General features: G+C 41.4%; 1 protein-coding gene and 1 long non-coding RNA gene across 5 annotated transcripts; both read left to right on the top strand.

The window, feature by feature from the left end:
* Positions 1–3,322: 3,322 nt before the first annotated feature.
* Positions 3,323–5,258, top strand: LOC121594141. Its single transcript, XR_006004907.1, has 3 exons — positions 3,323–4,636; positions 4,702–4,864; positions 4,932–5,258. It is a non-coding gene; the product is annotated as an uncharacterized LOC121594141 (long non-coding RNA).
* Positions 5,259–5,339: 81 nt separating this feature from the next.
* Positions 5,340–10,283, top strand: LOC121594140 (BRAP2 RING ZnF UBP domain-containing protein 2-like). 4 transcript variants are annotated; one of them, XR_006004905.1, is made up of 4 exons: positions 5,340–5,582; positions 9,361–9,472; positions 9,575–9,935; positions 10,038–10,283. XR_006004905.1 is itself a non-coding variant. In XM_041917142.1 (3 exons), exons 1-3 carry the CDS (start codon positions 9,470–9,472, stop codon positions 10,039–10,041), a joined length of 198 nt encoding a protein of 65 aa, XP_041773076.1. In that variant the 5' UTR covers positions 9,107–9,469; the 3' UTR covers positions 10,042–10,283. The 4 variants fall into 4 exon arrangements, 1 of the variants encoding a protein (XP_041773076.1); XR_006004904.1 differs by lacking the exon at positions 5,340–5,582 and having other exon boundaries at positions 9,107–9,472; XR_006004906.1 differs by lacking the exon at positions 5,340–5,582 and having other exon boundaries at positions 9,107–9,472; positions 9,548–9,935.
* The last annotated feature ends 1,377 nt before the right edge of the window (positions 10,284–11,660 follow it).

The following is an 11,660-nucleotide window of genomic DNA, read 5'->3' as shown; positions in this document are numbered from 1 at the left end:
CTGCGGAGTTATGCGAATAGTGCAGTTTTGGACGTGGAATGTTCATTTAAAGCAATAATATGTGCAGGTGGAATTAATAGAACTATGGCAAAATTTTTTGTGGTAAAGGGAGCTGAAATATCCCTGTTAAGTTTTAACACAGCAGTCAGCTTAGGTTTAGTATGCATAGGACCTGGAAAGCATTATATGTTGCGTAACAAAACAGAAGAGACGACGGTAAAGGATACATTTCCTAAATTGAATATTGGTGCGGTGAAATTTAGAATAGACAAAACAGTCACACCCAAACAAATAATACGTTATAATATACCTAAAGCATTTGAGAGAGCCGTGAATGAGAGACTAGAGGAAATGGAGCTTAACGGTATCATTGAGTATGTAGACAGCGAGGATGCGGAAATATCTTTTGTGTCACCTATGGTGCTAGTGCCGAAAGGAAATAAGGACTTTAGAATTGTTATTGATTATAGAGAAGCGAATAAGGCTATCATACGAGATCCGTACCCCATGCCATCATTAGAAAGAATTTGGACTGATATCCCCAACAACGATGGAAAGATTTTGTTTTCTAAAATAGATTTGAAAGACGCATAAATTCACATAGAATTACATAGTGAGGTGCGCCATTTGACTGCATTTATGACGATGAATGGATTAATGCGGTTCAAGAGATTACCTTTCGGGCTATCTTGTGCACAGGAGATTTTTCAAAAAGAGATGGAGAAAGTTTTCAGGAATTGCAAAAATGTTCTTATATACCTAGATGATATTTTGATGTACGCTAAATCGTTGAAAGAACTAAAGGAAATAGAAAATATGGTTAGGGAAGTTATTAAAAAAATGGACTTACCATTAACGAAGAAAAATCGTGTTATGGTCAGGAAAAAGTGAATTTCTTAGGATTAACACTAGATGGAGAAGGAATATTACCGATGAGGGAAAAAATGACAGCCATTCAAAATTTTGACAGACCTAAGGACGCAGGTGAACTTAGAAGTTTTTTAGGAATGTTGACTTTTATTGGCCCATTTATCAGAGACTTTTCACATAAAACTAAGCCGTTGAGGGATTTGATAAAAAGAGATAAATTTAAATGGGAAGAGATGCATCAAAATACGTTTGAAGAATTGAAAAAGGTTGCTATGGAAGACCTTATCAAGAGGGGTTATTTCAATGAAAAGGATAGGATCATACTATATACTGATGCATCACCTTGGGGCTTGGGAGCAATTTTAGCCCAAGAAAAATTGAGCACGTCCGAAATGCGTATTATCGCATGTGCATCCAAAGGATTGACGGAGACGGAAAGCCGCTATCCGCAACTGCATAGGGAGGCTTTGGCCATAGTTTGGGCTATGGAACGATTTGCTTACTATCTATTAGGAAGGAAATTTTTGTTGCGATCAGATAGTGAAGCGTTGAAATTTATGATTAAACCGACTAAACAAAAAGATATAGGAAAGAGGATTATGTCCAGGGCAGAAGGATGGTTCATCAGACTGGACCATTATGATTTTGATTTCGAACACGTTCCGGGAAACGAGAACATAGCTGATACTGCGTCTAGGCTGGGCAGATCTAAAGAGGATTACCAATTTGGGGTTGCTAAGGAGCCTCACGAACTATGTTTGGTTACTGCGTGCGTAAACCAGGTTAATGAAACACTATTGGCGTTAACCACGGAAGTAGTAGGAAAGGAATTAGAAAAATATGTTATATTAAACAAGGTTATTGCTTGGTTAGCTAAAGAGAGTGAATGGCCACAAGAAATTGTAAGGTATAAAGCGTTTCAGAGGGAGCTGTATGTGGAAAACGGTTTCCTATTTAAACAAGAAAAGATGGTCCTCCCGCATATACTTAGGAACCGAGCGTTAACATTAGCTCATAGAAGCCACCCTGGCATGTCCACGATGAAAAATGTTCTGAGAACGGGACTTTGGTGGCCCGGTATGGACAAAGAGATTGAAGCTTTTGTTAGAAGCTGCCCAGAATGTCAGCTAGTGAAAACGACAAATACGGCGGTACCTATAGAATTAACGGAGCTACCGGAGAATCCATGGGATTATGTGTCAATGGATATTTCATCTACCACAGATAATGTTAAAACATTGGTGCTTACAGATAATTACTCGCGATTTCTGATAGCCGTCCCTCTAGAGCGAACGGATGCGAATAGTATACAAAAAGCATTGAACAGGATATTTTTAACATACTATGTACCTAAGAAATTAAAAGCAGATAATGGACCCCCGTTTAATGCGGTAGATTTCAAAAGATGGTTAGCAGATGTATGGGGGATAAAACTCATAAATAGCACGCCTCTAAATCCTACCGAAAATGGGTTAGTTGAGCGTGGAATGCAAGGTATAAATAAGATTGCAGCCATTGCACGGTTAGAAAAAAAATGCTGGAAACAGGCCCTTGCGGAATATGTAGCGGATTATAACTCATGGCCGCACCATGTAACTAAAATAGCACCAGCCGAACTAATGTTTGGTAGAGCTATTAGGCATAGGTTACCAAACCCAAAAACGGATACTAGACAAGCGAACGATGATGAATTACGAGACAGGGATAAAATGGCGAAATTTCAGCGCAATCAAAGAGAGGATACAAGGCGTGGAGCTAGGCCTCTTAGCATTAAACCTGGGGATACGGTTTTAGTTAGAAATCAAAAAGCAGATATGACAGACTCATCGTACAAATAAGAATTGCATGAGGTACTTAAAATTTGTGGTGCTGGCAGGGTAACGGTGAAGGAAAAAAAAAATCAGGAAAAATTTACGATCGTAATGTAAAGCACATAAAAAAATTTTTCATGCGAAAAGCGGAAGAAGGGTTGACTAGTGGTAGTAGTAGTTCGGAGGAAGTAGCAGGGCTAGTGAAAGAACGACAGGCTAGGCTGATTAAAAAACCAAAACGATTAATCGAATATTAAAGAATTTGTAGCCTTATTCCTCAAGGGGAGGATGTGGTATGTGAGAGTAGCAGTGTGGGTGTGCGGGCAGTATGAGGTTGGACGGAATAAAGAGCAGACGTGTGTTACTGTAGTTCCGGTGTTTTCTATGGAATATTACAATGACATGATTGCAAAAAATGTAAAATGAATGTCATTTGACATTTTTCATGAGACACCAGAACTGCTTAATCGTGCATTTACCGATACTTAGCCATTAGACCACTTGATAGACCATAATACAGGGTTTTCCAATTGAGTTTAGACTAGCAGCATACTTTTTTTGAATAGTCGCAATAGATTCTTGACTAGCATCCTCTATTTTTGATTACGATCAATGGATTTTTGACTAGGAGCAATTGATTTCAGCAGGCCGGTTGCTGGCGCGGAGTGACCAATTTTTTTTTTAGAGGTTATCGGTAGGAAATTTAAAGCATATTCGGTAATTTTCGGTAAAAACAACTTTTATTCACTCACAAAATTTATTAAATTCCAATTTTATTGTTGAACGGTGAATACTTAGAAAAATATTTGATTTTCGGTCAGAAAAATTTAGTTTTATTGTGCTCAATTGTAAACCGATATTTGATCGAAAATCGATAGAACTACATATGGTCACTCTGAAAAACTTGTACAATCTAGCTTTTGGTTAGGTTATTTATTTATTTATTTATTTATGAGCGGATGAAATTAAATATGGTAAAAACCCAATACCGCGCTGTAAATAAACCAGTGACAGTTCGAACATGCGACCTGGGAACTGTGGGTCGCTCCACACTCTTTGTGTCAGTTTCAATTGGTGTTGTTTTCATTTATGGCGGTTTGTTTACATTTCGTTGCGGTTATCATCAGTTCCCGTGGTTCGATATTCGGTCGAGCTTTCTTTTCGTCAACCTCATCGTGACGATCGTGGTGCTCGGTGGACTGTTGGCAACGATCGAAAAGCATCTGCCCACTGCCATCCGGCAGACGTTTGCTGCCCTCTGGTCGGTGGCCGGATTTGCCGTCATGATGTAGCCAGCGCGGGACTACGTAATCGCCTTCCTCGATACGTTGGCAACCAACAAGCGTATGGTGCGCACCACGCCTACCGAGACGATGGCATGACGGCATGCCATGACGCTGATCACGCTGCAGTGTTTGCGCCGGTTCCACAAGACCTGGTTCGTGCAGGTGTTCTCGAGCAAGCTGAAAATCACCCACCAGTTGTACGTGGAACACTTTCACAACTATCCGAAGCAAGCTCGTCAGGAAAACACTCGTCCCGTTCGTTCTGTGAGATCGACGGTGAGGGTGCGGATAATATCGTTCCGGTTGTTGGGCTTTTTTTAGGATCGAAAAAATGGTATGGTTGGTGTCCGGCTTTTTTTAGGTTGCTGGTTCCCGGCTGATGGGATTCAGCTGGTTTTCCTGGATCTTCTGTGAATGCCTTGTTCCACGGACCGGTCGTCGATGCACTCGAGGTGCACCGCATTGACGAGCGGCAGTAGCAGGATGCAATCGGCGCGGCCGAGCTGGCAGCGAAGCCGGTTCTCGGTGAGCCATTCACGCCGAATGAGGGCGGTCAAGAGCCGGCTGCATACGTTCGATATATTCGCTACGCGCACGATCAAACTGTGTAACGATGCCGAGTGTGTCCGGCCATCGCGACTAGGAAGTTAAGTTGCGTCGTCTATTGTGGTGCGATGCACTGTATGTTCCGGGTGTGCGATTGAGCTTCATGTTTGTTTCTTTTTTGTTCACAGACACCTTTTCATCAACAACTGGCATGACTATCGGCGCACGGTCGGTGGCTCTAGCGAAGGGGAGGGTGCGTTCCAATCGGCTGGCAGGACACAGATCGGATCGGTTAGGACAACGATCGGCATAGTACGGCTCGCGACCCGCATGTGGCTATTTGTTGACTAGGTGGAGGCTCTTTATCGTTCACACATTTTCAATAATTTTCATACATGTTCTCTTTTGGTTAATCTAGTTGCCTCTTCAAGTGCAAATCTACGAACATGTTTAGAAGATTTGGCTCTTTCGGTCGCAACGTTTGCGGAGTCGCTGGGGATATTGGATTGTAAGGAATGAATATACTGTCCGCAGGAACCAGATGATGACATCACCAAGGAGCTAATGCGCTAAAGCTTACCAGGAGGAGGCGAGAATGGTTTGATGTTTTTGGCACAGCTCCCACGTATCATCCATACCACACCAAATCATTATGGCGCAGCCGTGAATATGTACAACGTCATCCTGCTCGGGTAGGATGGTGACGGTCTCCCGCTCGGTATATCTTGACGGCAGTATAACGCAAGGCAAGTATACATATAGTTTCTGTACGTTTAATAAGTGTAAAGAATGCTAATATCTTTGTTTCTTTTTCAAATTTTCAGAATCAAATGAACAATATACAAGGTGCACTAAACATACACTGGACTCTGTTTGGAACGGGTCTAGTAAAAGTATTTGTTAGTGGTGCGTGCATATTATTATGTGTACCTATTTTATTTTTCCTATGTTGTTACCGATCGAACCGACCGAACCCAGTAGAATAAAAAATATGATTACATTACATATTCCAAATGTGGCTACTACACCCTATTGCCAAACGAAAGAAAAACAAATAGGCTATTAATTGGTGAGTAATGCGATATATTTATACAATTTCAGTTAAAAAATGAGTAGTATATTTGATGCAATAATTATATTTGTGTTTGTATAATGAATAATTTTAACATGTAAATAACGTTATAGTGCAATAAACACTTGCGATAGTGTCACGATTGTGTGCATGATTGTGTACACAGTTCCAAATCAGCTTCATTATCTGTTCCATTAGATAATTTGTTAACTGATTCAAATTTCAATTACAGTTTCCTTATGCTTGTTGCGTGGTTTTAACTATAACGGAACCATGGCCCTTAATAATACTCCTAGATGTTGTTAATATATAGTTACGTGCACCATAGTGACACGCAAGGCTCACCTCACCGCTTGAATTAACCATTGATCCGCTGAACAAGCGGAGAACATCGAACGATCGCGACCAAGAAGAAATACTGTTCTATGGATTACGCACCTGCGGCAAGTGCTAGGATCGATTGTCTATAACCAATTGTCTTGTCCGCATTTTGTTCGACCCGAGAACCGCAGCCAACACAACGAGCGTAACAAACAACGGCCTCACATACGCTCTAACACAACGTTTAGTTTTTATGATTAGCAAATCTGATGTTAATTATTTCTCAAAGTGCGTGCTTCCTCACGAGTACACGTATTTTTTTTTTTACCCAAATGGTGTTGCTCAACAAACACATAATTATATGTTTCAATAGTCCATGCGTATATTAGCACAATAAAATCTTATATCTAATTAAACCAAACTAATACTAATACTAATCCTATGCTAACATAAAACAAAAGAAAAAAATAAGGCACTGGTCACATTATAAGGCAAAAAGGGAGGTACATGATGCATAAAATTAACTCATCCATTCTATTCCATTTGGTGAGTGTTTTGCTCAGCAATCTCATTCACCAGATGTTTCATGATGTGTGCGTTGAAGGACGTGCGTGAGTTACTGAGCACTTGCCTGTCACGGGTTAGCATGATACAACATTAATGTTTCGTCTATATGCTTGGCTATCGTAGGATGTTGCGCAGTGACTGTTTCTTACAGTTAGATGAAGGAAAACGAATACCTTAGAAAATGAAAAAGAATGTAAAACAAACAAAATAACGTTTAAAAAAAACATAAGAGATACAGTAAAAAGTAAATGAGCATGTGGTTACTTACCGATAGTGTGTTGTGGCATGTGTACTGAAAAACGATTCTCTATCATTTCGCGTGTAATTCCAACATGTAGCACGAACTCATGCGGTAGGGAACATGCAAAAAAAAAAGAAACATTTAAGTTTACAAATTTTGTTACCGTCTTGTACTGGTGATGTGAAATAACTTACCGCAGGGGAAACCCCACGATAAGAGACGTTTCCTTTCTTATCGTGAACACTGTCGGATGGTTGGCGTTGTAGATTCCTTTTCCCGCTGCCACTTAAATCCGGATCGACGCGTAGGTCGGCGAGCTCGTGCGGCAAGAGGCATGCAAATAGGAAGAAAAATAAAAAAAAATATTAATAAACTGCCTACATTGTCTCTTGCAAACCGATCGCTATGATGTATCAATACTTACCGCAGGGGAAACCCCCTCGACTAGTGAGGTGTGCTACCGATTGGGGAAATCGGTCGGATGGTATGCGGTATACTAGATCTATCCCTTATCCCGCTTGCCACTTAAAACCGGATCGACGCGTAGGTCGGCGAGCTCGTGCGGCAGGAGGTATGCAAATAGGAAGAAAAATAAAAAAAATATTAATAAACTGCCTACATTGTCTCTTGCAAACCGATCGCTATGATGTATCAATACTTACCGCAGGGGAAACCCCCTCGACTAGTGAGGTGTGCTACCGATTGCGGAAATCGGTCCCGCTTGCCACTTAAAACCGGATCGACGCGTATGTCGGCGAGCTCGTGCGGCAGGAGGCATGCAAATAGAAAGTGTTAGGAAAGGAAGGAAATTGTGTTATCATCTCGTGCAAGCCGATCGCTATGATCTAGAATTACTTACCGTAGGGGAAAACCCCCGATTAAAAAAATCGATGTTTTCAACTGCGCTGCCTTAAAATCTTAGAAAGGGATTTGTTTTAAAATTTAATTTCTTTTTTTTTTTACAAGGAGGGGAAATGTAGAATGCACCTTAGCAAGGTGCCATCAAAACCTCCTCCTTGGGTCCGTTTCGCAGCTAAGCTTCTCTGGACCAAATGAGAATCTGCTTTGAGTGTACCTGCTTAAAAAAAAGAAAACTAATTATTAAAAATGTTCGATTTGGTTCCCCAAGGCATCTATCAAGGCGACAAACACATCATCATTGCATTTCCGGAAGATATGCTCAGCAAAATATTTGTCCATGTTGCTTTTAATATTAGTGCCTTGTTTTCTCAAAAATGCCTTCAACCATCTCCAAACATTCTCAATCCGTTGTGTGTTGATGTTGTTATCATCTGGATTGAGGAAATTTCTGGAGTGGTTGACACATTCGTGGGGATATCCAAGCTCCTCCAGCCCATTATAACCTTTCCAGAGATCGGTCATAATTTTCGTTCCGGGTTCAACATGCCGAACCACCAGATCGCTCAAAACGGCAAGCGAGCGTTTCGGGACACGCTCCAGGAAAATGGCCTTATTTTCCCGGCATATCCCACCCACAAGCCACTGAGGACCGGAACTACCGACCCGGCCGACGTTGTACTTTCGACGAGTGATGACAGTTTCGTCGATTTCCACCGTCATGCCAGGGCCCCCTATCTTCTCTCGTGTACGATCGAATGTTTCCCAAAGAAAACTTCGGATCGTATCGTACCACGAGAGAACCGTGTTGTGGGAGAGGCCAGTCTCCAACGCACAACGAGTTGAGTTGGCCCCATTGGCCCACTCGTAACAACAACGCACAAGGCTCCTAAGCGAAGCCTTGTGGTTGGCAAATATGGACCTGGCCCGGATGCTGCTGGTCCCGCCGCATTTGTAGTCGGGACATACATACCTGTAGCCGTCGATGCTTTTGTAGGGAGTTAGCTTCATTTCCTTTGGACATCTCGGGCACAATTGAACCGGCTGCAGAAGAGCCCGCTTTTGCATCCACTCGATCGCTTGTTCACGGTCCTGAAAAATATCAGAAAGCATATCAGTATTGTAAGCCATTTTCAATTGCCTCTTTGCGCTTTGCAAAATATGCACAAGTGGCGCCAAATATTGTGTATGTGTGCGGTATATCGATGGGGATACAAACCAGGGTTAAGATATGGGTGAACAACGGTAGCACTGCTTAAATTTGCAAATGTAGGAGCTGGTTTAAAATATAATATTTATTGCGGATACACATTGAAAGGGATTCATAATTAATGCAGAACATTAATGTATTTACTCAAATATACTTTCGTTATATTTTTATTTATGAGTTTTCAAATATTTTCATTTCATGAACACTGTCCGTCCCACAGTTACCTTTGCAATTACCGTTATTTTTAAAAATTCACATACGCACGCAGGCAATCAATGATATCGTAGTGTACGTGGTTAGCTCTCATACTGAAAAGGTAAACAAACCATTTCAGTTTGTTTACCACTAGCAAACAGGTGTTTTGTGGGATTTGTGCTTTATTTTATTACAATAATCGTTTGGTTTTTTACTATCTCTCGGTATTTTATTACTTGAATCTACTATGACAGTGTGCCCTGTGTGGAATTGAAACGCGTCGACAGTTGTTTGACCTTCTTCCGTTTTGTTTTCCTTGCGTTATCGGAAGAATTAGATTATTACCTTCCGTGTACCATTAATATAACATTGGTTTCGTTAAGCTTGCTGAAAATTGAACTACTAGCAGACCAATTCGCCGCCAGACAACGGTCATGTTGGGCCCCTCGGAATCCTCGCTCCAAAACCCGATGAAGCAGCTGATGATTATTGATGGTAAGCATGCATTTTAATTATTGTGTGCGGCTAGGGCTGATGAGCGCAGCTTTACCACACAATATTACTTCTCAGTCTGAATTTCTCAATTTCCATTTCGAGTGATTGCATCACCCGGTTACATAGAAGCAGCTGGTGCTGTATCGAAATCAGATACCACGAGCAGATGCCGATGGACGAGATGCTGCCACCATCGGCCATAAAGAACCTGGGGAAAATCAATTTTATTTCCGGCAATCCGTTCGCACCTACATTGGATGTGATAATTTCAGGGCAATCACGTTGCCTCCCATTGTTGGATAACAAATCCCACGGACGTGCTTCAGCTTGGCACGAACCGGGTTTGGGATTATATTGGCGACAACTTTGTGTACTATTTGCTGCAGAACAAATCTAACGGCAAGCTGCCCCCGACAATCACCCGGCCATCTTCTGTCTGGCAGAGGAAATCACGCAATTCAAAGTAAGTCAAAATAAGCGCTTTAACGGATGTGGGGTCGATCGATGGACGCTATAAGAAGCACCTAACTATTAAAATTTTCCGACGTTCTCTTTTTTTCCACAGATAATCAACAGTTTGGAAAAAGTAGTACAAGCACACGTAGAAAGGAGTAGCACACGTGATTGCCGGTTCGGAGCTTCAGAGTGTGGAATCAATGGGACGGTAGTGATTCCGGTGGACTCAGTGACCAGCGACGGATTTGCCGCCAGTATTAGCGCTAGGAGATGGATAGTTTAACGAACCCAATGGAGGAAACCCCGTACCACGATTTTAACTTTTCTGCGCTCCGAAATATAGTAATAAATTGGATAAACCTTCGTACTTTATGCGTTCAGGTACAATTTCCTACACATTGCGGGGTGCATTTTGCGTTTATCTTAAGGATCGCACTATAACTAACTTTCGTTTACTTTTAATTTTTAATTCATGAGCACTACGAAGGAGTGCTTTACTGATGAGTGGTACAACTGATCAGATTTGATATGGTTCGTTTTATCTATTTATTTCTTAATTAAGATGGTGATAATAATGAGCAGCTGCTGCTTCGCGTACAATGTTGCGGTCTTATTTTTTTTCGAAAGATACGTGAGTTTGTTTAATAAAATTCATTGTTTACATTTATAGTTCATGGCTATTTAAATCGAATCTAATACTTTTGACCCAATACTACGTAACACTCTTGCTAATAAGCTATGTGATAATATACGTAAATATCGTGCTATTTACAGTGCGGTAATTTGCATTTGCATTTCTGTTGGCCGTATGATTACAACATGTCCGTCATGGGGTTCAAGCCCCAAATGGACTGTGCCCCCATATGTAGGACTGACTATCATGCTATGTATAATCAGTAAAGCCAGAGAGAACTGGTACGAAGCGGAGTAGTGGATCTTTGTCATCTGAACGTCCAGGCAATCACGAACACCCGGAAGGGTACATTTGGAACCGTTTGAGCTTAGAAGCCTTACCTAGGGTAGGGGGACGAAACTAAGGTCATGAAATAAGTTGGTTGACAAAGTTTTAGGAAGTTTAACGACCTATTTTGGCAATTCGAACGAATCTAAATTGCTATGATCGGTGGTGGTTTATTTATACTACGAAAAGTTATTGATTTGGTACAAAATTTTGTGGCGTTCTAATTATAATACGTGGTGATTGATTTTCCTATTGATCCGTGTCCTGCAACTGACAGCATCTGAGATCGTGGAAGACCGTTAAGGGTTTCGGGAGCGATCGAGCTACCGAGAAGGGCTACTCGATCATAGGCTACGACCCAATACACACAACAATCCCGATCACGTTTATCTTATTTTATTAGAATATAAGTGTTTGATACCAAAGATCCGCGAGTGTCCCTAATCCCTCTATTGTGCACCTTGTCCGAAACACAAAAATAAAAACTCTGGGTTTTGTGGACTAAGTTGTTTTGGGTGCTGGAGTACAAAGTATGTGGTAAAGTGTGAGTTTTGTGTGTGTGGAGACCTTCAGAAATATCGCTTAGAGTGTGTTGTGTTATAATGCGTATGCTGTTTCTGCCTTGGCTTAAAGTGTGTCTATCTTTCCTTACGCTGCGCTATTGGCTATACGATGTGATGCGTTCTTGGTCTACCTTACTCAATTGCAGTAACGCCTGTTTTGCTTGTGCTGCGTGTTTTGGTTGTTTTTGTATGAACGGTGTGACCTGAA

Source organism: Anopheles merus, chromosome 2L (assembly GCF_017562075.2).
Source record: "Anopheles merus strain MAF chromosome 2L, AmerM5.1, whole genome shotgun sequence".
NCBI lineage: Eukaryota > Metazoa > Arthropoda > Insecta > Diptera > Culicidae > Anopheles > Anopheles merus.
Note: the sequence above shows the minus strand (reverse complement) of the source record. Positions and strands in the feature narration are given on the sequence as shown.